Here is a 24,019-nt window from a genome sequence, read left to right as displayed (position 1 = left end):
ACAAATTTCCTTATCTTTTATTTTCGGACTAATTCAATCCTACATATAGAATATACTATATATACATATAGAATATATCGCTCCTTATGTGTCATTGAAGTTAACATACAATTCTTTGCATCGAAGCCATTGGGTCAAATTTTTATTATTATAAGAATAAAGTTGACACATAATTTCGTACAAAGAAAAATTAGTTTACTGATACGAAAGATCTCACAAAACACGAGGCTCTGATTACTACAGAGCGACCACAATAGCTTTTAATAATAGTGTAAATTTCACCATGAATAAAACCGTAGTATTTCCCTCTACACCAAATCACACGACGGTGTAGTGTTTAGGTTACGTGATCACCAAAAGAGGCGGAGGGCGGGAAATAAGCGGTCCCGGACTGGGGCTATTACACGTCAACTCTAATGGGGCGCAAAGTTGTCCTAACTCTGGTCGCTAGGAGGGGTCTCGAAACCCCAACATCTCCTTTAGTTCCTCTGTTGTCCGGGCTTTAATTACAAGTCATTGCACGGATAAATAGGGATTATCTCATAACAATCTTTGAATTTGACTAATATGCAATTCATTAGCAAATAGAATACATAATATTTAATTAAATTCCTTTAACTAAACTTTTTGACATCAAAACACGATAACAAAGTTTTAAAATTTCGACTCTGCCGTATGAAAGAATAACTTTAACGTACTTTAACTTAGCTCAAAGATGGTTTCAAATTGTGAAAGTAAAAAAGTTGAGTGATAATACTCGTATATTTAACATGTTACTTCCAAAGAAAACGTTTGCACATCGCCATCGAGATCAAAAATGTTTCAAAGGAGAGTAATCTTCTCCAATAATGAAAATATTGTTTGGTGTGTATTCATAGTTGAAAATATAAATAATAAATCTAATGATGAGAGAAATAGAAAGCTGCAAAGTTCTAAATTATCATGCACCTCCTCTAATAGAATGCCCGCATGTGACACGCAACTCAAACTCATTGCCACCGAGATAATGTTTCAGATGGTACATTATAAGTATTTGTATGGATATTTACATCCAGAAGTTATTTTCCTTTGTTTAAAGTTTCATTTTACGGTGGAAGAACTATAAAGCAAACAGGATGTTTTCCAAACATTTAACATCGATGAGTAATACAAGAAATCAATCACACCACGTTTCCAGGTCTCCAATCTCTCTCTTCCTCAGGTTGATAACTAACCTAATACAGAACATATTGTTTATCTAGGCTAATAAACAAATCATAGCAGAGCATATTGACACGAATAAGTCAGGAAACACAACAACCATTTAGTGTGTCAACTCCACACACAATATATCCACACATAAAAGCATGCACTGATTATTAAAACAGAACCAAAGAAAAGAGTCAGACTTGTAAAGCTTCACTGCAAACACAGATATCAAATCATGTGAAACTCTGGCAGTAAATTAAAACTGTCTGCTCAATCGATAAACTATTAGTATCATCCAATTTGGATGATTCGGGATTCTAACTGGATGTTTGCGGATACTTTTACGTTATAAACAATAGAATGTGCTCTGGACAGCATTTACAATACAATTTCTGAAGATTTATATGTAAAAAGCTCACATTCATTCACTCACGTTGCTCACACAAGTAACCAACGCTTGCTGATGTAATCCATGCAGCAGCACCTAAAATAACCAAAAGATTTGCATAATTGTCTTTGTGCCATTAAAATTAGATTTCACAAGCAATACGAGGACTGGAGCCAACAGGAGAAATGTGGGCAGATGCTCATTGTCTCCCGGACTGGCAAGGTGAAGTCATCGCAACTACACCGTGTACAGTGGTAGGCAGCAAGTTGACCGATGTCTCATTGTCACTGTCAGTGCCGAGGCCACTGCCAGGCTCTCTCAGCGTCAAACTAACAGATCCGCGATGGGAAACTAATTCTCAAATAACTCACCGTGTACAGTGGTAGGCAGCAAGTTGACCGATGTCTCATTGTCACTGTCAGTGCCGAGGCCACTGCCAGGATGTCTGAGCGTCAAATTAACAGATCCGCGATGGGAAACTAATTCTCAAATAACTCACTGTGTACAGTGGTAGGCAGCGAGTTGACCGATGTCTCATTGTCACTGTCAGTGCCGAGGCCACTGCCAGGCTCTCTCAGCGTCAAACTAACAGATCCGCGATGGGAAACTAATTCTCAAATAACTCACTGTGTACAGTGGTAGGCAGCGAGTTGACCGATGTCTCATTGTCACTGTCAGTGCCGAGGCCACTGCCAGGATCTCTCAGCGTCAAACTAACAGATCCGCGATGGAAAACTAATTCTTAAATAACTCACTGTGTACAGTGGTAGCCAGCGAGTTGACCGATGTCTCATTGTCACTGTCAGTGCCGAGGCCACTGCCAGGATGTCTGAGCGTCAAACTAACATCCGCGATGGGAAACTAATTCTCAAATAACTCACCGTGTACAGTGGTAGGCAGCAAGTTGACCGATGTCTCATTGTCACTGTCAGTGCCGAGGCCACTGCCAGGCTCTCTCAGCGTCAAACTAACAGATCCGCGATGGGAAACTAATTCTCAAATAACTCACTGTGTACAGTGGTAGGCAGCGAGTTGACCGATGTCTCATTGTCACTGTCAGTGCCGAGGCCACTGCCAGGATCTCTCAGCGTCAAACTAACAGATCCGCGATGGAAAACTAATTCTTAAATAACTCACTGTGTACAGTGGTAGCCAGCGAGTTGACCGATGTCTCATTGTCACTGTCAGTGCCGAGGCCACTGCCAGGATGTCTGAGCGTCAAACTAACATCCGCGATGGGAAACTAATTCTCAAATAACTCACCGTGTACAGTGGTAGGCAGCAAGTTGACCGATGTCTCATTGTCACTGTCAGTGCCGAGGCCACTGCCAGGATGTCTGAGCGTCAAACTAACAGATCCGCGATGGGAAACTAATTCTCAAATAACTCACTGTGTACAGTGGTAGGCAGCGAGTTGACCGATGTCGCATTGTCACTGTCAGTGCCGAGGCCACTGCCAGGCTCTCTCAGCGTCAAACTAACAGATCCGCGATGGGAAACTAATTCTCAAATAACTCACTGTGTACAGTGGTAGGCAGCGAGTTGACCGATGTCTCATTGTCACTGTCAGTGCCGAGGCCACTGCCAGGATGTCTGAGCGTCAAACTAACAGATCCGCGATGGGAAAACTAATTCTCAAATAACTCACTGTGTACAGTGGTAGGCAGCGAGTTGACCGATGTCTCATTGTCACTGTCAGTGCCGAGGCCACTGCCAGGATGTCTGAGCGTCAAACTAACAGATCCGCGATGGGAAACTAATTCTCAAATAACTCACTGTGTACAGTGGTAGGCAGCGAGTTGACCGATGTCTCATTGTCACTGTCAGTGCCGAGGCCACTGCCAGGCTCTCTCAGCGTCAAACTAACAGATCCGCGATGGGAAACTAATTCTCAAATAACTCACTGTGTACAGTGGTAGGCAGCGAGTTGACCGATGTCTCATTGTCACTGTCAGTGCCGAGGCCACTGCCAGGCTCTCTCAGCGTCAAACTAACATCCGCGATTGGAAACTCCCTCTCAAAAATAACAACAAATGAAGTTACTGCAGAGTAGGAGTTCGTGGGTTATACGATCACCAATAAAATATGAATTGCCAAAGTTAGAGGACAATATATCAAGATTTTGAGGGAATCCATAAGGCTAAATGTAGTGTGTGGATCAACCGTCATGTTATATTTATTTAATATCTACTGTCTCATGTTTCTTATAGCTTACTTATAAATTAACCATGCAACAACCTACAATCACAATCAGGGGTTTTACAGTATTATGTGGAGCCCAAACCACAATGATACTATCTACAGACAATCTTGTGTTATGAAAGACTAATAAATATGATACACCCTTCTCCCTTTTTTTTGCGAAACATTTATGGTACTCAATTTTCTCTCTACTACAGACACTTAACTCCAAATTAATAATAAATGTTAAATGTGCCTTTACTTTCGTTTCGTTCCGCATATATACCGGTAATCTCCAACAAAGAAATGTTTCCATATAATATTAATCATTTAAAATAGTTATAACATACAATTTTCAAACTTCATCACAAATATAAAGCTGTAGTAGAATGACCTTGAATTTGTCCTCATAAGGGGAATGTTAAACCTCATTCAATTTAGCACCATTATATTTGATCGAATCGTTAAGTGAGGGGGATGTCTCATTTCAAATATATAATTAACTAGCTGTTACCCACGGCTTTGCACGCGATTTTCTACAGAAAAATTGGGACGTAGGAGAGAATATTTCTTTTAAACGTCGTTATTACCCTTCTGAGATAAATGATAGTCACTGACAGATACTCCAAGCTCATGATCTATTAAAGATTTAAATGTTAAAACAGTCTCAATATGCACCTGTGAAATAACTGGAATTTTTCTCCAATATCATGGAGATTTTTGTATACAATTAAACTATATTAGACCGTCGTGGACAGGAGGCAAAAAGTCGGAATTCATTAGCGCGGAATTCAATGTAATAAATGATGGCGCTCAATGTTATTTTGAAACGAAAATAGGCATATCTTAGGTACATATTATTACAGTCTAATGATTATGAGCTTCAGATGTTAAGCGAAATTGCGAATGGTTTTTTATTTTAAGCTTTGCGCGTGTATCACTTCTGGATTTAAATTAGTTATATCTCAGATGCCATGATTGAGCTTGCTTTGTTGTCTCGATCGAGAGAATATGTGTACACACGGAGTTTTGAGAACCATACTTCTGTCAAAAAAAACAACTAAGGTTGGTTTATATAACATTCTTTATATTAGTAGCCAACGTAAGATAGTAATTTTGATATCTGCATTGCTCTTCTGATCAAGCATGAGCATGGTTTATATTAGATAAATATTGCAGGTAAAGGTTAATTTTTACATCTAATTGAATTGTATTACATTAAAGTCTATGTTTATTTGCAGAGTAACGGTATCTATGTTTAACAGTGATTGCAGAAACAGTTGAAACCAAAATTTGCTGTTTCTCTTAAGCTTACTCTATGCGCTTTCAAACTATAAGTGTAAAGAAATTTAAAATAGTAATTAAATTATATTATAAACATATAAATTTTTTTGTCGCATTATATATGTTTACAAAGAACAGCTGATTAAATTTGAAAAGGCTCTTTCTCTTAATAACATATGTTTGCTGCAATGCATTTCTTACGGGTATTTCTGAACTTTTAGAGACCAGTGGGGCGGAATCCTGAAACGGGAACGGGATAAAAAGTAATCCTATGTTCTTCTCCCAGTTCTTAGCTACCTCCCTACCATTTTCAGCCAAATCGGTTCAGCCGTTTTTGACTTATAAATAGTGTAACTAACACGACTTTCTTTTATATATATAGACTAGCTGTTACCCACGGCTTCGCACGCAAATCTTAAGAACCGAAGTCCTTATATTACTTAGTAAAAGCAATTATGCGCGATTGGCCACTTTTAACAGCTAGTTCGTCAATAAATTCGTAGTATTTTATAACAAAAACTCTTCATTTTCAATAAAATACTAATTACAACCAAATACCCACGGCTTCGCACAAGATTTCCTACAGAAAAATTGGGACATAGGAGGCATATTTCTTTTGAACGTCGTTATTACCCTTCTGAGATAAATTATAGTCACTGAAAGATACTCCAAGCATGATCTATTTAAGATTTAAATTTTAAAACAGTCTCAATATGCACCTGTGAAATAACTGGAATTTTTTCTCCAATATCATGAAGATTTTTGTATACAATTGAACTATATTAGACCATCGTGGACAGGAGTCAAAAAGTCGGAATTCATTAGCGCACATACCATGTAATAAATGATGGCGCTCAATGTAATTTTGAAACGAAAATAGGCATATTTTAGATACATATTATTACAGTCTAATGATTATGAGCTTCAGATGTTAAGCGAAAATTGCGTATGGTTTTTATTTTAGGCTTTGCGCGTGTATCACTTCTGGATCAAATTAGTTATATCTCCGATGCCATGATTGAGCTTGTTTTGTTGTCTCGATTGAGAGAATATGTACACACGGAGTTTTGAGAACCATACTTCTGTCAAAAAAAAACAACTAAGGTTGGTTTTATAACATTCTTTATATTTGTAGCCAACGTAAGATAGTAATTTTGATATCTGCATTGCTCTTCTGATCAAGCAAGAGCATGGTTTATATTAGATAAATATTACAGTTAAAGGTGAATTTTTACGTCAAATTTGAATTGTATTATCTGGATAGTAAAGTATATGTTTAACAGTGATTGCAGAAACAGTTGAAACAAAATTTGCTGTTTCTCTTAAGCTTACTCTATGCTTTTAAACTATAAGTGTAAAGAAATTTAAAATAGTAATTAAATGATATAAACATATATTTCTTTTGTCGCATTATATATGTTTACAAAGAACAGCTGATTAAATTTGAAAAGGCTCTTTCACTTAATAACATATGTTTGCTGCAATGCATTTCTTACGGGTATTTCTGTAACTTTTAGAGACCAGTGGGGCGGAATCCTGAATCGGGAACGGGATAAAAAGTATCCTATGTCCTTCTCCCAGTTCTTAGCTACCTCCCTACCAATTTTCAGCCAAATCGGATCAGCCGTTCTTGACTTAGAAATAGTGTAACTAACACGACTTTCTTTTATATATATAGATATGCACACATTTTTTTCTTTATTTAAGCCTACACTTTTTGAATATGTAAACAATAAAGTACAACTCATTTTGAGGATTTTTTTCTTAATACTCATAAAATATCAATAAAAATTCCAAATAAACTGTTAAGCTTTGTATCTTTAAAATAAAGCGTCTTCATTTATTCTACGAGTAAAAATAAGGACATAAAACTGCACAAGGATTAACATTGGCCTTATGACGAAAATCTCAAGGTAATTCTACTACAGCAGGTTGGCAAACAAAAACAGTGGCACAGTTTGGCAGTTACAGCGCCTGCATTTATTTCGTTGGCAACCCATACTGCACAGGTGGCTACCTTCGAGCATGCGGTATAGTACGGCGCGGCGTAGTCTGCTCCTACAGTACTTGATTTTCATTCATTGAGTGACTGCTGCACTTGTACACATTTCACTTACAGTATGTAACAATTACAGTGCAGTGTATAGTATCCAACAATAAAAACACTATCACACGTCACATGTATTTATACTGTCCAGGTTGTACCGATAAGAAAATCTACCTATTGTCACTACAACTACAAAAAACATATTGTATTCGTATTTTATTTCAGTTATATAAAGATATCTACTGGTACTGTGCACTCCTTACACAACCGATTAAAAGCATGGTTGTTGAATTTACTATCCAGCACTTAGATTACGATTGAAATTTTTGTTATAAAGATTGACTTAAACTTTTAATAAAGACTTTTCAAATCCATATTTACTACTGGATTTAACCCACTACTAAACTTTCATCAAAAATTAAATTAAAATATGTTCTTAAAAAACTTATTAACATCATATTTATTTCAGTATTTCAGGTGACGCGATCGGTTTATGGGTGGGAAAATAATTTTTATAGCCGTTTAACATACTTCCCTCAAGACAGAAATAGTAGACAAACATTTTTTATTGTTTCACGACAAATCATAGGCAGTTAAAGTAGGAAATGTACGCAAAATAAAAACGGGAAATGTTTACAATATGTACAGTTATAGATTCTGGGAGGGATTTGTTAAATTCATGTATGCCTGGTGGGAGATAAATGAAGAAGACAATATATATTTTTTTTCAAGATATTATTTTTAAATAGCAAATAAACGTCAGTTTTCATACAGTTACTTTAAAACATTCATATCACTATCATTTTTTCATTATACGATGCCCAGAAATTATGCTTCGAAGTAATGCAACTTCATTATCTGTCTTGCCATCAAAAATCATCTTCGCTACAGAAAATAATATACGTATAATAACGTATTGTGCAATATAATAAACGAGACAACAGATATATGAATATGTAGGCCAAATAAGCTTAACACAAGTGATTGACGCGGATAATTAAGCCAATAAATATGACACAAGCTAAGTACACAAATTAGTGGCTGGCGGCGCGGCGTCACTTGAATTACCAAACAGACAATAGAGGCGGCAGAATACATGATTGGTTGTTGTTGTTTGGACACATTAGTATGCGGCGACACGCGTACTGACTCAGCCCTACAGTCAGGTCCTGTATGCAATGTTTGCATTGTGACGTCTGTGTACATACCGTATCGTGTATCACGGTGGCTGGGATACATTGTAGATCTGCGTGCTCCAAAAGTTATATTACATTCTTAGAATATCGCCAGCTGAACCTGAGTACGTGTCTGCAGGCACCATATCGTCCACATCGATATGTCTGATCACACACTCTATCATGACTGACTCAGCCCTATCCAGTCAGGCGCTGTATCCAATGTTTGCATTGTGACGCGTGTGTACATACCGTATCGTGTATCACGGTGGCTGGGATACATTGTAGATCTGCGTGCTCCAAACGTTATATTACATTCTGAGAATATCGCCAGCTGAACCTGAGTACGTGTCTGCAGGCACCATATCGTCAACATCGATATGTCTGATCACACACTCTATCATGACTGACTCAGCCCTACAGTCAGGCACTGTATCCAATGTTTGCATTGTGACGTCTGTGTACATACCGTATCGTGTATCACGGTGGCTGGGATACATTGTAGATCTGCGTGCTCCAAACGTTATATTACATTCTGAGAATATCGCCAGCTGAACCTGAGTACGTGTCTGCAGGCACAATATCGTCCACATCGATATGTCTGATCACACACTCTATCATGACTGACTCAGCCCTATCCAGTCAGGCGCTGTATCCAATGTTTGCATTGTGACGCGTGTGTACATACCGTATCGTGTATCACGGTGGCTGGGATACATTGTAGATCTGCGTGCTCCAAACGTTATATTACATTCTGAGAATATCGCCAGCTGAACCTGAGTACGTGTCTGCAGGCACCATATCGTCCACATCGATATGTCTGATCACACACTCTATCATGACTGACTCAGCCCTACAGTCAGGCACTGTATCCAATGTTTGCATTGTGACGCGTGTGTACATACCGTATCGTGTATCACGGTGGCTGGGATACATTGTAGATCTGCGTGCTCCAAACGTTATATTACATTCTGAGAATATCGCCAGCTGAACCTGAGTACGTGTCTGCAGGCACAATATCGTCCACATCGATATGTCTGATCACACACTCTATTATAACTGACTCAGCCCTACAGTCAGGCACTGTATCCAATGTTTGCATTGTGACGTCTGTGTACGTACCTTATCGTGTATCACGGTTCTAATATAATATCGTTATAGTCTAGAAGCCTAGAACCAATGTGCATTGTTTGATTACACGCCCTGGGTTTTCTTGTAATCGATCGAGGAATTTCCCTTGCCAAAGTAATCGATTTTTACCCGACATAATTTTGGTGGTGGTCAATATGGGAGGGTATCCAAAGCACAGAAACGTAAACAAATGTTAAATCGGCGTTAGTACACACACATACACATAGTAACTATTTGAGTAAAAGTACTGCCCTTTCAATCTCTCTATTTAGTTGTTTAACGGAAATAAATATTGTTGATGTGTATATCGGTAGTTTATAAGTATGTCAAGCTAAAAATGTGGTCTGAGAACACATTATCGTGTGATAATATTAACCGTATCGATGCCCTCCCACATCGACCACCAACCAAAGTTCCTAGGAGAACTTCCTATCCATTGCAAGAAATCTCACGTTGTGTACTTCACAATACAAATTGGCTCTAAGTCCTTTGACTGATACATTAGTATCAACGTGGTTGTTTAAATAAATCTGAAACTACTATAAATCTTAAACTATACTAAGTATTTCTAATGCTAAAAAAGAGAATACATTTTTTGAATGTGTCATCTTAATAACCTATATAGTAACCATGTATTAAATAATGGCACGTAATGGCAAATTTTGTTTGGTTTTATATCTAACAACCCCTAAAAAATAAAAAGCTTTATTTTTACCGCCAAAATTAATCGCTTGTGTTGACAGAACGGTTATGACATTGTAGAGAAACGAAACGGCAAAGTGTCTTTTTTGGGGTTTATGGGGTGCTATTGTGCATATACATGAGACTAGCGGACCCGGCGCGCTTCGCTGCGCATTTCAATAAGTTTCCCGCGGCTTCGCACGCAATTTCCCGTTGAAAACAGTACACTATATTCACTTATTCATTTTCTATCACATTCTAAACATTGCTGAGATAATTGATAGTCGTTCCTTCGTGAGCTTCTTGGGCGCATTATGAAGGTATGTACCACATTCCTGATACTTCTGTCAAAAAAAAAAACAACTAAGGTTGATTTTATAACATTCTTTATATTTGTAGCCAACGTAAGATAGTAATTATGATATCTGCATTGCTCTTCTGATCAAGCATGAGCATGGTTTATATTAAATAAATATTGCAGTTAAAGGTGAATTTTTACGTCAAATTTGAATTGTATTATCTGGATAGTAAAGTCTATGTTTAACAGTGATTGCAGAAACAGTTTAAACAAAATTTGTCGTTTCTCTTAAGCTTACTCTATGCTTTAAAACTATAAGTGTAGTAATTAAATTATATATAAATATATTTTTTGTCGCATTATATATGTTTACAAAGAACAGCTGATTAAAAATTGGAAAAGACTCTTTCACTTAATAACATATGTTTGCTGCAATGCATTTCTTACGGGTATTTCTGTGACCAGTGGGGCGGAATCCTGAATCGGGAAAGGGATAAAAAGTATCCTATAACCTTCTACAGATCAAGACGAACAAATTAAAAAAAAAATTAGGCGAATCCGTCCAGCCGTTTGTGAGTGATGCTGTTACACACGAACAGTTTCATTTTTATATAATAGATGATGTCTCCTTACATCATAGGACAAATTTAAAAAATTAGACGAAAGCAGTTATTGGAATCGGCAAAATAACCAAAAAGGTATACAATAATCTCTAGTATTACAGAATAATTCCGAGAGATAGGAAGATAGGGACGAAATTCATTATTATATCCAAAAATAGATATAAAACGAATATTAGCGTTTGAAGTTATACGATATTTTTATTAAAAAATTTAAAAACGGACTGGCAGGAAGGAACAAGTCTGTTGTTTTAATTATTTGAAATTCATATTCTGTTTTTAAGTGCTAGGGGCTATAAATGGTATTAGCAATTTTAATAGACATTCGAGTAAGTTCGAGAAATGGCAACCATCGCATAAGTCCGCTCAGTTGTCTTTAACACTTTATACGTATCGTCTACCTACCACGGTGATGGTAACTGATAATGTTGACTGATAACGTATTTTGCAGCAGAAACAACAATACAAGCAAGTAAATGTCGACGCGCACCGACATCCATTTTCAAACACTGCATTACACTGGATTTACAGCGAACACCATAATTGTTTGAAAACATCAAAATATATGTTCGGCAAACATTTTTAGCGAAAAGTAACAACAATAACGAACATTTGTTTGGTGAACATGTTATTTTCGAATGTTTGCCCATTTTCGGCGCAGATTTAGATGTGAGTAACACTTACTGATTCAGACATCATCAGTATATTAATTGTCATGTAGTTTAATCCATTATTTGTACAAAAATAAAAATGGGCTTTCGATACTACAATCCAATGCACATTACTGCATGAAACTGTCTTGCTCCAGATTGTTTTACACTAAGTAAGTGTGTGTAAAGGCTATATAAGGTAGTTTCCACATACCTTGACTGTGTCGTAGTGTGTGTCACCGTTGGCTACGGGGCGACTGTTGGAGGCAGACCTCACAGGCACGCTGCTGCCGTTCTGGGGCGTCCGCATACTGCAACATACCACAATACAATCAGTATCAAATCTTTCATAAATATAACTTTCACACTATAGTCGATATATTAACACAACTATACATCAACACAAACAATACAGTACTTTTTTATTACAAACGGAGTATTTTGGAGAGAACGAATTATTTGAAACTCTCTAATGATCTGAATACAGTATCAGTAAAAGTTACTTATACCCATTATGAGAAAGAAAACTGTTCAATGTATTAATCTTAAAAGTAATATATAATCACAGACAAAATTATATGTAGAGTCAATCTTGCTGTAATAACCGTTACCATGAACACCTGAGCGCCGTCGCGGTCGGTAGTAGGCAACACACACAACACCAGACCGCTCATATTGCGGCGGTAAATAGTGCCGGCGCTCCCTTGTCCCATTATTACCTTTGCTATTGGACTTCCTTGCTACAGTTCCCGTGTTAACAGTCTGGGTCGAAAGTATATCTCCGAATTGACTTTTCTTATTAAATGGGGGTTTAATTATTATAAATAATCCATACACTTCACACAATTCTGTCGGTGAAATGTTTTCACACATTTAACGCCACGAATACAAATAACAGGACGCATTTCACAGATGGTGGAATACTCGATTGAGGGGACAATTTGAAATATGTCTTAACAGATGTAAACAAGATGTATTGTTACATGTTATGTTAATACATTATAATGTATTTGAGTAGAAACCAATTAATAGATATACATTTAAAATACAATTTCATTTTATATTTTGAATTTTCAACTTGTAATATTAAATATTAACTGAAACCGCTTTTTCCAGTAAATGTCTCTAGATTGGTTATCTCGTCCATATTTTAAATTGATCATTATGATATTATGCAACTGTACTGTTACGATATACTTAACAAGCGAGATCAGTTTATTAGTTACATTACAACACGAGACTTGGAGAGTCTCAAGGAGTTGAATTTGTTTTAGTTGTGCACATTCATTTTACCTTCAACTGTATATACTGATCGGTCCAAATCTTTGTGCATAAACTGGCAAATACATTAAAAATAATTTCATGTCACTATTGTGCGGTTAACCACAGTTGTGGTCGGAGGTAACTGATCATGGTTTGCGGCACGTATGTCAACCAACTTGACACAACCGTTAGATAGCGTATTACAGGAGCTTACCAAAACAGTTGTAGATGCAGTTCAACAGTATTACGCAGTTCAATATCGATGTCATCATTATTCACCCATTCCTAAATTAGCGTCACTAATTTCTTTCGTAGTAACATGCACAAAACCTAGCTGCCGTCCAAGGACACCTTTTAAACTTTCCTCTATTATAAATTTTGTAAATTTTGTTTTGGTGGGAGGGGGGTACTTGTCGGTATAGTCCATTGCGAGAGTGGCGACACCGCTGCTGTTCTAATTACAACCGTAGTACTTACTGGCGCGACTCATGAATACACGTACAGCAGAGGCAGAGGCGCGATACGGCCTTGAGATTATTCCCGTATCATAAACAAGACAATTAGTCTATTGTGGCGTTCACACGTCGCCTCGCCGCCTCGACACCTGCAGGCCGGCAAGTGTGAGTGAGGAGTGAGGTCTTACTATAACAAACATACAAATATTCCAAATGGTGAGACGTAGAACCTATAATACCAATCAGTCTGCCAGTATTCAAATTAACAGACTAATCATTAATCAGATCATACACCTGATTCAAAATTTTTAAGGAACATTAGTCTTAGTTGCTAAGATCGAATTAACGTTTTCGAACATCACATTTTTAAAGTTTCCTGCACTTGGTACAAGGGACTAAAAGTGAAATTAATTGTACGGAATGTGAAATACTTAGGTACAGAACAACACAAGAAATATAACAGGAAAAGTGGAGTACCAGATACAGCCTTTAACTACGCTCGAGTTCACAGTTACCAGTAATAGCTTGTTACTGTCTAAGACGGTCGAGCTCATTCAAATTAATAACTGGTTCTCTTTTGGAAACTCGTACAGGTTAGTCTCTTAACCATAAGAGAGTAGAACTGTGACTTCTCGTGTTAAAACAATGTCCTCATTACTTGATATTATGTTCATAATACTTCTATAAATATAACATGGATGGGTAAGTTTCAGAACCCTTTTATAAACTTAAACTATATAAGCAGCAAGACGTGATTATGACCCACTCATAGCCAAAAGATCGGCTCCTTTTATTCTTGAGCGAGATTTAGAAATTATAACGGTGGTACGTTTTGGATGGAGGGAAACAATATCTTATGGAATCCTGATTTTTAAGATAATTCTTTTTAAGCACACCAAATCTCCTGAACCCAAGACATGGAGAATATCTTGCGTTGCTATGAAACTAATACTAAGATGAATTAAACACGACAATAATTAAAAAGTTTGCATGAAAGGAAAATATAAAATCTTGTTTTTTGTTTCAGGCGAAAGTTGGGAATTAAAATTTTAACTCATCGTGACCACAATTAGAACTTTGGGGGGGGGTGGGGGGGGGGGGGGGTGGGGGGGGGGGGGGGTGGGGGGGGGGGGGGGTGGGGGGGGGGGGGGGTGGGGGGGGGGGGGGGTGGGGGGGGGGTGTTAGGGTATTGTTTACTTATTACTTTTGTTTCCAAAGTACTTTTTTTTTTGCATGACCGATTGCCCTAAACACGCCTTAGCCATGGAACAATCCTGCTTAATTGTTGTTTTTCGGACTTTGATGTGTAAAACGTGTCAGAAGTAATCAAGTTTTAGTTGTGTTTACGGTATGCGTTCGTTCATAATTTAATGACTGCCAGTTATTTTTTTGACAACTATAACAATCACGGGTGTTTTTTGTGTTCTATGACAGACAGTACCGCCATTATTAGTCCTTTTTTATAGTTGTAAAGCAAAAGAAAAAAAAAAAAAAAAAAAAAAACAATTACTTGTAGTTAAGTATTTGAATACTCTGTTGCAAATAGTAACTAGATGTATTGATAGGGACACTCGTCAAAGATTTCCGGAACGCGTTTAACTTGCTCAAAGTACTAATTACAATTATCAGATCCATTTTACATCAACCTTCCAAATTCCTATGGAAGTACCACGCAGTTATCTTAGTTATTTTTTCAAGAATAGAAAATGTTTTATCTGTTCCTTTTTAATATAAATGTTATTAAGTGAATTTGGGTACGTTTGATAATCTAGCAAAAGAGTCAAATAGAACTCAAGGACAATGTTTGAGATATTTTTATCCCTGTACTATATCAAGATGTCCCAGTTTCCGCTATGTTTTTATGTTATTCTTCAGACAAAATTTCATAAAAGCCTTAAGAAATTATTTGTCAAATCTTAAATACGTTATAAGAATTCAACAAGTCGGATTCAGGTTTCTCCCTGTATAATGTTTTACAGCCGCTGCTCAACGTTTTCCACTAAACGCATTAGCAAACGTGTAAGTCTGGCCCAGAATGGCACAATGAAGGTCCGGAAGTTGTTAGGCATCTGTGTACATTGTGAGTTGTACATACGCGGATCCACATACTCTCCTCATGACATTTAACATAGTTTACAATGCAAAAATGCCGTCTCATTCCTAGCCAGCACTATCGTTTGTTTGAAAAGTGGTCGTCTTCCAGAACAAGACCAGTCCCTCACAGCCCAGTAAAAGGAACCCCCGGTGTTGTAACCCTGTGTGTTATATTGGACCCTGGCGATAATGACAGTGTACAATATGCAGCTTTTGTCTTGTCCCAGCAATTACCTTGCTCTCCTCGCCATTGTGCCGCCGGCGGTAGTTCATATCTAGTTATGTTTAAGAGATTGTACTACTCGTTGTCCCTCCCTCTCACTTCGGTTTACATGTAAGTTGAGGATGTGCCCCCTCACCGGAGTTTCGGCTAATGGCCGAACCCATTTAACATTATGGTCCGAAAATTGTACTAGCCTGCCTCCGCGCCAAAAATTTCCTGAGAAACCGTGTAAGGCTTGAAAATGGAATGAATTCAGTTTTTATGTGATTTGGTCAACTAGTATTTTTAATTAATAAATTTACTGCAATGAGGAAACTGAATATATTTGTTAAATATTTTAAATATTTAGGGTTTTGCATTAAATTCCAGTTATATTTACGAAACCACATAACTTACAATTCGATATAATTGAAGTAGAAAATGTTTCAAAATTTGTGAAGACCTTAATCAATTTAGAATCATTCTCCCAGAGCAAAGTACTTAGCAAACGTTAAAGATTCACTGTTTTAACCAGGCCGCACTTTTAAAACGATTTCCAGAAAAGACAGAAATTAATGTTTGAATATGTGATTTGAGGCCGTGTCAATCACAGTCTTTTAGTTTAACTTACACCACGGGATAACAGTGATGAAGTCAATTTTATCTTGTACTGAATTCACACATTTTTTCACGTCTTATATGGTGGTGCATGCATATTCGTAGTAATGCAATATTTAACTTATTTTAGTAAATTTTGTTTATTAGGAGTTGTAGGAATTATACATTTATTTAAATTTTATATAATGCGAATGTTGAGTTTAGCTCAATTTCACCTTAGGATGTCTGAATCTGACGCTCTGACAGACATCTGTAGTCCACGTTTGTCTGATAGGAAACATTAAGTACCTTGGCTGTTGCGGCGCGTGGTACGCCTTGAGTATCGAATTAATTGTCTTGTAAATAAAACACTTTGGTAACTTTTGAAATTGAATTTATAAGTAAATGACACCAACTACTATGAAACATAACTAATATAAAGTGGACTTGTTTGTATTGCAAGTTGAAATACTTAAATTGGTATTATATACAGAAGACTAATGCTTTCTGTCCTAAACTAGATGTAATGTAGAAAGCCGGTACTCCCTACCCTATTGAGTGCTGAAACTAGACTCTTTCGAAGAGAGTTGCTCTGGAATCTTCTCCTGAGGTGAAAGTATTATTGCCCTTCTCACGAGGCGTGAGGTCCAGCCCTTCACATCCCCAAGGCGACTCTACCATAAACTTGGGGTAACATTCTTTGGTTAGTGATATCACACTGATATCAACATAATAAGCTAATTACAATATATTTATACGAAACGGAAATTAACTATGACTAATAAACCAAAAACATAAAAGGAAACAAGGCTAAGTCGTAACGGCAATACTTCTTACTACTTGGTATTCGTTTTTTGCGTTGCTACAGTAAATTAAGGGAACAGTCCTCGATCACGGTAATGTACGCCTGAAGGATGGTCTGATGGAATTCACTAATCATAGATACACGCCTGATGGCGAGCTCGTCTTTCCGTTGCTTTATAAATGGTTGTAATCGTTTGTGGCTCTCGTGGCAAGATTTCCAGGTGTATTTGGTGAACGTGTAGGAAAACCTTTCAGGGTGACTAGTTATGGGGTAAGTGAGATCTGGATACTACAATCTTCTAGTATGTTTTCCAGGTTCTGAAAGACGACGTACTCTAACGTAGGGTCTCAACGATTTAGAGGCACCAAGAGTTGCAGAATCACGATGCCCTTGCGAACTGTAGTAGCTAGTCATTCATAGCGGAACACATCCGGGAGCGCGACTAGTTTTGAGACTTCATTCCTCTCCTTAAATCTAATTCTAAAAATAGAGTTTTAAAATACGTGTTATTCATACATAATTTTATTATTTTACGTAAATATAGAAATAAAAACCATTAGACAAATATTGTGTGAGTGGGCGGCCAGGGGTGGTGTTTGAGAAGTGACAGTGTCTGAATACAAGATGTCCAGAGACCAGCGACTACCCAAGAGGCCCCAGTATTCCTCTCTGTAACCACCAGAGCCGTGCTTTGGCTGCAGAGATGCGGGTGTCCCAGGCTAGACATGGCGGGTAAGTACAAAGTCTGCTACTGTATGGTAGAAGGTGGAAAATCGTGCATTTGTAGTTAATTAGGGACCCCATTGTCTTTTCTACAGTGAGTATGTGAGAGGAAACGAATTTATAAAGTCAAGTGCAATACATTAGGCACTGTTTGATATGGTTGAATTCTTAGCACCTTATTTGATAAACGTTCTTAGCTTCTGCAACCATATTTTTAATCTTCTTACGGTTTGCTAATTTTGCTGGGTTACTAACTGCTCAACTCCTGACACACTAAGCTGATAGAAGGAAATTCTAATGAATCTTAACTAATTAGTCGTATTAATTGAAGTTGACTACTAGAAGAATCCAAGGTAAGTTATCGGTTGAATTGTTTGTCGGGAAAGCTCTCGCTGGGTGTTTTTCTGCTCTGTCGATACTATAATTTACCCAGTCAGGAAGCAGTTTAAAAGACTCTATTGTCTATTCTAATGACTGTCAGGAAATACAAAATAATCCTGCCCTGTGGTTTTTACTTTCTCCATTGAAATAATTTAAGACCGAATACTAGTGTATCTGCACATGCCCTGTTCCTTGATAACAACATTGCATTGCAAGCGTCATTTCAACATATTGATTTAAAAATCTATAAACTAAAACCTATCTTATCATAGGCAGTTAATTCCACATACTCATGTGTGAACCTAACAATATATTATATTTTCCATGTTTTGGATATCAGAAAAGGATAAATAGAATAAATAATAATAAAATGCTAATTTTCATCCCAGCGGCCCATCGTAAATTCATCAACGGAGTAAAATGCCTTTGACAACAAAAAGTGTCTTAATCGAGATTTGAACTGTTTGGGTTCATTAATTCGTGTTTGAGATCTCCAATAAAAAATGTAAAAGTAAATAAGTATGGTGTAGTGGTGACAGTAACCTAAAAAGCTTTCGCACTTCATTCCGTTTACTTTAGACTTGTAAGATCAACAGTCTGACGATTTGCCCTTTTTGTTTTCGGATCGCGTTTTTAAATCTGTAACTCAACCAAAACACTAAGCGTTTTAATACGAAGTATCTAAATGGTGTGACGTTGGGTTTTTCATAGATGAAAAACTTGATGCTCAACAAGTACAAAAACTAAGGTAGCCTTACATTGGGTTTAAGGTCAGGGTAGCTTAATGATGTTTATAGGAGAATATTTTGAGTATTCTGATGTTAGACTAAACTCTAATCTTCTACCTTATAATTATGCAGTAATTATATATAATGTGTGTAGTCATAATAATGAACAATGTATTTAATAAAATTAGAGTATTTCTGGGGTTTTTCTCAACCATCCAAGATAACGATAAACTAAGTACCAACAACATTTAGTTTTTAAGAAAGCTATTGATAGTTGTAATGAAAGTGACATGTTTGGTAATATTCTAAACTATTGAAAAAATAAGAAATGTGCTGAAAAGTGACATATTTTTTAAAAAGAGAATGGCAACCTCGGATAAGAATTTTGATTTGCTGAAGTTTTTTTTACGAGGCAACAGTAAAATAAACTGGAAAACCGTGCATACTTTGACATTTTGGACCACTCTGTATAGAAGTAAGCGAAATAAATTAAAACTGTCGGATCAAGCTCCACACATAGTCGCGAGTAATGAATGCTCTCAGGCAGACCTGACGGCTAAAAAGATTTATCTTTTGAATAGAAAATTAATGATTTTGCAACTACCTGTAATATTTTGTGTCTGGGTAATTTCCTTGAACACTAGGGGTTCCTTTACTATGGACAGAACTGCTAAATGGACGATGCCGTTTAATTTTGAATTGGACCACAGAAAAGAATTGCGGAACAAAGAATTCCATAGCATGAATAGTACAGTACTATAAGTACTATAGCAAAGCAACGGAGGAAGACGGCGCCACAACCTGAATCAGTACGCTCCGCAAACGGCGGTTGTAATTAGCCGACCTCACCTTAGGCTCAGCTAATTTACAAAGCTATATAGAGGAAGCAAGATCAGATTACAACTTTACATTTTCGATTTTTTCCCTGGCGGATGCCTTCTGTTAATTTATTTCCCGTCTTTTAATTACGCCCTTTTTGGCAGATTCTTTAAGTAATTAAGTTTTTCTGTTAGAATAGTATTTTTAAATTAATACTCTAAAAGTCTAGTATTCACATCCCTTTCCTCTTTGGGAAGACGGCGGAAGAAAATATAAAAATAAAAACCTGTATATTTCCTTACTTTCTGAATAGTAAAGCAATGGTTTCCTCAAATACCTACTTTGAAAAGACCATACCCCAAACGATTCACGTAGGATTGAGTGGAAAAGAAAGAAATATACAGTTTATATATATATATATATATATATCATATATAATAATATATATATATAATATATATGATATAAATAAATATATATATATACTAGCTAGTACCCGACAGACGTATGTCCTGTACACCAACGTCCTTTAATGCGAAAATTTTAAAACTTTTGATTAATCTGTAACCAAATCTGGGCTGTTTTGATAAAAATGGTGCCTATTAAAAAGTTATGTACAATATCTAACTTCATCACCATTGTTACATTTAATCACACTTTCGACCAACCGATAGTGTGTGGAGTATAACATGAGGTGATGTGAAATGTAGAGGATGTTATTAATTGAAAACTTACTTTAAATCTGGAAGGTAAAAAAGCTAATTATTTTTTTCAATTTACAGGACCTTATTTATCCGTAATGGCAGATTGAATGTACAATATTTTTTGTTTAATCCTGTTCCAGGAGTTATAGTCCACAAACAAAAATTAGATGAATTTTCCCGAATAGGGGCTGAAGTATAATAAAGTGACCTCCAATCACCAATCGAATTATTGATATATTCTGAATAGCCTATATAACTACTAATCCCGAATTAGATTATAGTTTATGTAAAGCCGTGATAGTAATAATAAGCGGCCACCATGCACAATCGAATATATTGGTATTTCTGAATAGTCTTATCCTAAAACTACCGGAGAATTATCATTATGGTTTATTTTAAAATTACAGTAATAGTATCGGAATTGGCCAACAGAAATTTATAATTTATCTAAAATACTAAATGAAGTATTCCATATAGGGGCTGAAGTATAATAAGTGGCCACCATCACAATCAAAATAATATCAGATATTTCCTGAAAATAGCCTCATCTAAAAACTAACTAAAAATGACCGAACCTGGAAACTTTAGATTAATAAGTTATTTAAAAGGCCTGAAATTACAATTAGCGGTCCAATATCGCAATCAAATTATTGATGATTTCTTAATATTAGACCTATCTAAACTACCGATATTTCATTATCTTTATATTATATATTTCTTAGTTGTGGCGTGTGTATGGAGCTGAACTCCTCCTAAATGAGTGGACCATCTTGGAAATGTTTTACATTGGTATCCCAGCAGAATGGCGCTAAAACGATCACAGTTCTCAAAATGTTTTCTATTTTAATTCCAGATTTTCCCTGACAGTTATTGTGCTGCTATCAAATTAATGTGTGAGTTGGTATTTTGTAACATCGTGTTATATTATATGTGTGAGTGCTAATTGTAATATTACAACATTGATAGGAGATTTGAAGATGTTTGAATAAAAAAACTATAGTTGATATAAATTGAAAGTTATTGAACTAATTTATGAAAATTCTATTGACCGAAGTGAGTATATTGGTCGCATAACCTAAGTAGCATACATAAATCATTAAAAGGTTGTGTTTCTATGTGTTGCGAATAACTATTGTTAACAGTTTGGTCACATTAAAGTGTTCAAAATTAAGTAGCATATAACATCAACAATGATTGAATAAACTGATTCGTCCTCCTTCCACGAAGAACGTGGCATTTTTCTGTAAAAATAAAATTACTGTATAATAGTACACAATGAATATCGAGTAACTTATTGAATATGTAATTTTAATTAAGTAACTTCTTAGATAAAAATGTATAACAACGTAGGCTACGGTATCTAAAATTACATAAATAAGTATTCCCTATAGGTCTGAAGTACAATAAGTGGGCCCACCATCACAATCAAAAATTATTTGATATATCTGAATAGCCTATCTAAACTACTAAAAATGACGATCCGAATTAGATATATAGTGACTTAAAAGGCTGAAGTTGCAATAAGCGGTAACCATCTCAATCGAATTAATTGATATTTCTGAATAGCCTATTCTAAACTACTAAAAATGACGATCCAAATTAGATTAATAGTTATTTAAAAAGGCATGAAGTAATAATAACGCGGGCCACCATCACAATCCAACTTATTGATATTTCTCAAGATTATAATTCTATCTAAGAAAACTACTGAAATTACATTATAGTTTTTTTTTACAATTTACAGTATAGTATCGAAACTGGTCCACAACAGAAATTTAATTGATCTAATATACTATAAAAATAAAGTATTCCCTATAGGTCTGAAGTAACAAACTACTGAATTTCATTATAGTTACGTTTAAATTTAACAGTATAGTATCAGAACTGGCCAACAGAAATTTAATTTAAAAACCAATTCCTACATTATTAACAATAGTTATGTGACAGATGTGATTCTCTATTAATTTAATATTAACAATTAGCACTCACAACAATAATTTATACGAATGATCACAAAACAACACACAAATTTGATAGCAGCACAAACTTGGTCGGGAAAAAACCTGGAATCAAAATAAAAAAAACATCATTGACAACTGCGATTCGCTAGCACATTCTGCTGGATCCAATTTAAAAACATACCCAAGATAAAAAACAAATTTTATTTATAAACAAAAAAATTAAACTGATCAATCGCTGCACCACTTAATATTTACGAATTTCAGTTAAAAAGTGTATTTTATACTAAAACTGCCAGATCAATTTTATATCTGGATACACCTCTATTGATGATTCCCTGTATTAGCCTATCTTAAAATACCAACTACCGATATTTCATTATAGTTATTTTAAAAAATTACAGTAATAGTATCAAGAACTGGCCAACAGAATTTAATTTTAAAACCAATTTCCTACACTACTTAACAATAGGTTTATTCGAACAACATGTAGATTTGTAGTATGCTACTTAATTTGAAACTTATCTGACCAATTTTTGATTTACTGCAGATTAAAAATGTAAATTACAACAAATTAAATTTTTAAATAATCCATTATTAGTTTAAAACTTGATTATCTAAAATGTTAATAATAGTTATTCACACATAGGAACACAAACCTTTTGATTTGTATGCTAACTTAGGTATAATTTGAGGTAATGCGACCAATAATCTCTATTAATGTACTATTATAATTTTAGCACTACCACACAATAATTACACGGTGTTTTATTTTCTATTTTCTTCTTTTTTACCTGTTAGCGTGGCCTTTATAAACTTATAACGGCGGGCGCCACGTAGTACACTTTTTATGATTACTTCATTCGTATTATATTTTAATGTTATTTGCCGTATTTTACTTTTGAAACATGAATCCATTTACAAAAACAACACAGCCACACATTGATAGCAGCACAAACTGTCAATTTCAGTTAAAAAGCTAAAACTATCCCAATTATTATATCTGGATATATCTCTATTCCTCCCAAAGTGAGTAACAGAATATATTGAAATAAGAAGTGGTGTTTTATTTTTTATATGTTTATGGCTTACCTCTATGCTTTCAAGACTATTATTGATTAAACTGTGTTGTAATATTGTAATTGTTTTACATAGAACAAATTGGTGGAAAATTTAACGTTTGCCTCAATCTTGCATTAGACTACTGATCAAGCACTTTGTAATAATGTAATCTAAATTAAACAAATGTTTCTGCCTCTTTGGTGAACTTCAGCTAAAAAATATCCACAGCTGTTAAGTATCAGTTCAGCTTTGTATTACGTGTCGTCAGCGCAGTCTAGGTCGTATCCAATATAAAACACGACACAAAACACGCCCAACATCAACAAGCAATTTATAATGTAAAAATTTAATTATATTTGACCGAATAAATAACTATAATTGAAATTCAGTAGTTTTGGATAGGCCTATTCAGAAATATCAATAATTCGATTGTGGATGGAGGCCACTTATTATACTTCAGCCCTACACAGAAATACCATCTAATTTGTTTATGTACATTCCTGAAGGACTTAACAAAAAATCATTGATACATTCAATAGCATTACGATAAATTAACGTTGTAAATTAAAAATAATGTACTTGTTA

At 35.7% G+C, this 24,019-nt stretch overlaps 1 protein-coding gene across 1 annotated transcript in view; it reads right to left on the bottom strand.

Moving 5' to 3' along the window:
* LOC124364440 (WD repeat-containing protein 47) overlaps positions 1 to 24,019 on the bottom strand; it is a 327,293-nt gene that overhangs the window by 150,806 nt on the left and 152,468 nt on the right. The window contains exon 2 of the mRNA XM_046819939.1: positions 11,858 to 11,954. Within this exon, the coding sequence (XP_046675895.1) occupies positions 11,858 to 11,954 (97 nt within the window). The remainder of the gene's footprint in view (positions 1 to 11,857; positions 11,955 to 24,019) is intronic.

This window comes from Homalodisca vitripennis, chromosome 1, assembly GCF_021130785.1.
Source record: "Homalodisca vitripennis isolate AUS2020 chromosome 1, UT_GWSS_2.1, whole genome shotgun sequence".
Lineage (NCBI taxonomy): Eukaryota > Metazoa > Arthropoda > Insecta > Hemiptera > Cicadellidae > Homalodisca > Homalodisca vitripennis.
Note: the sequence above shows the minus strand (reverse complement) of the source record. Positions and strands in the feature narration are given on the sequence as shown.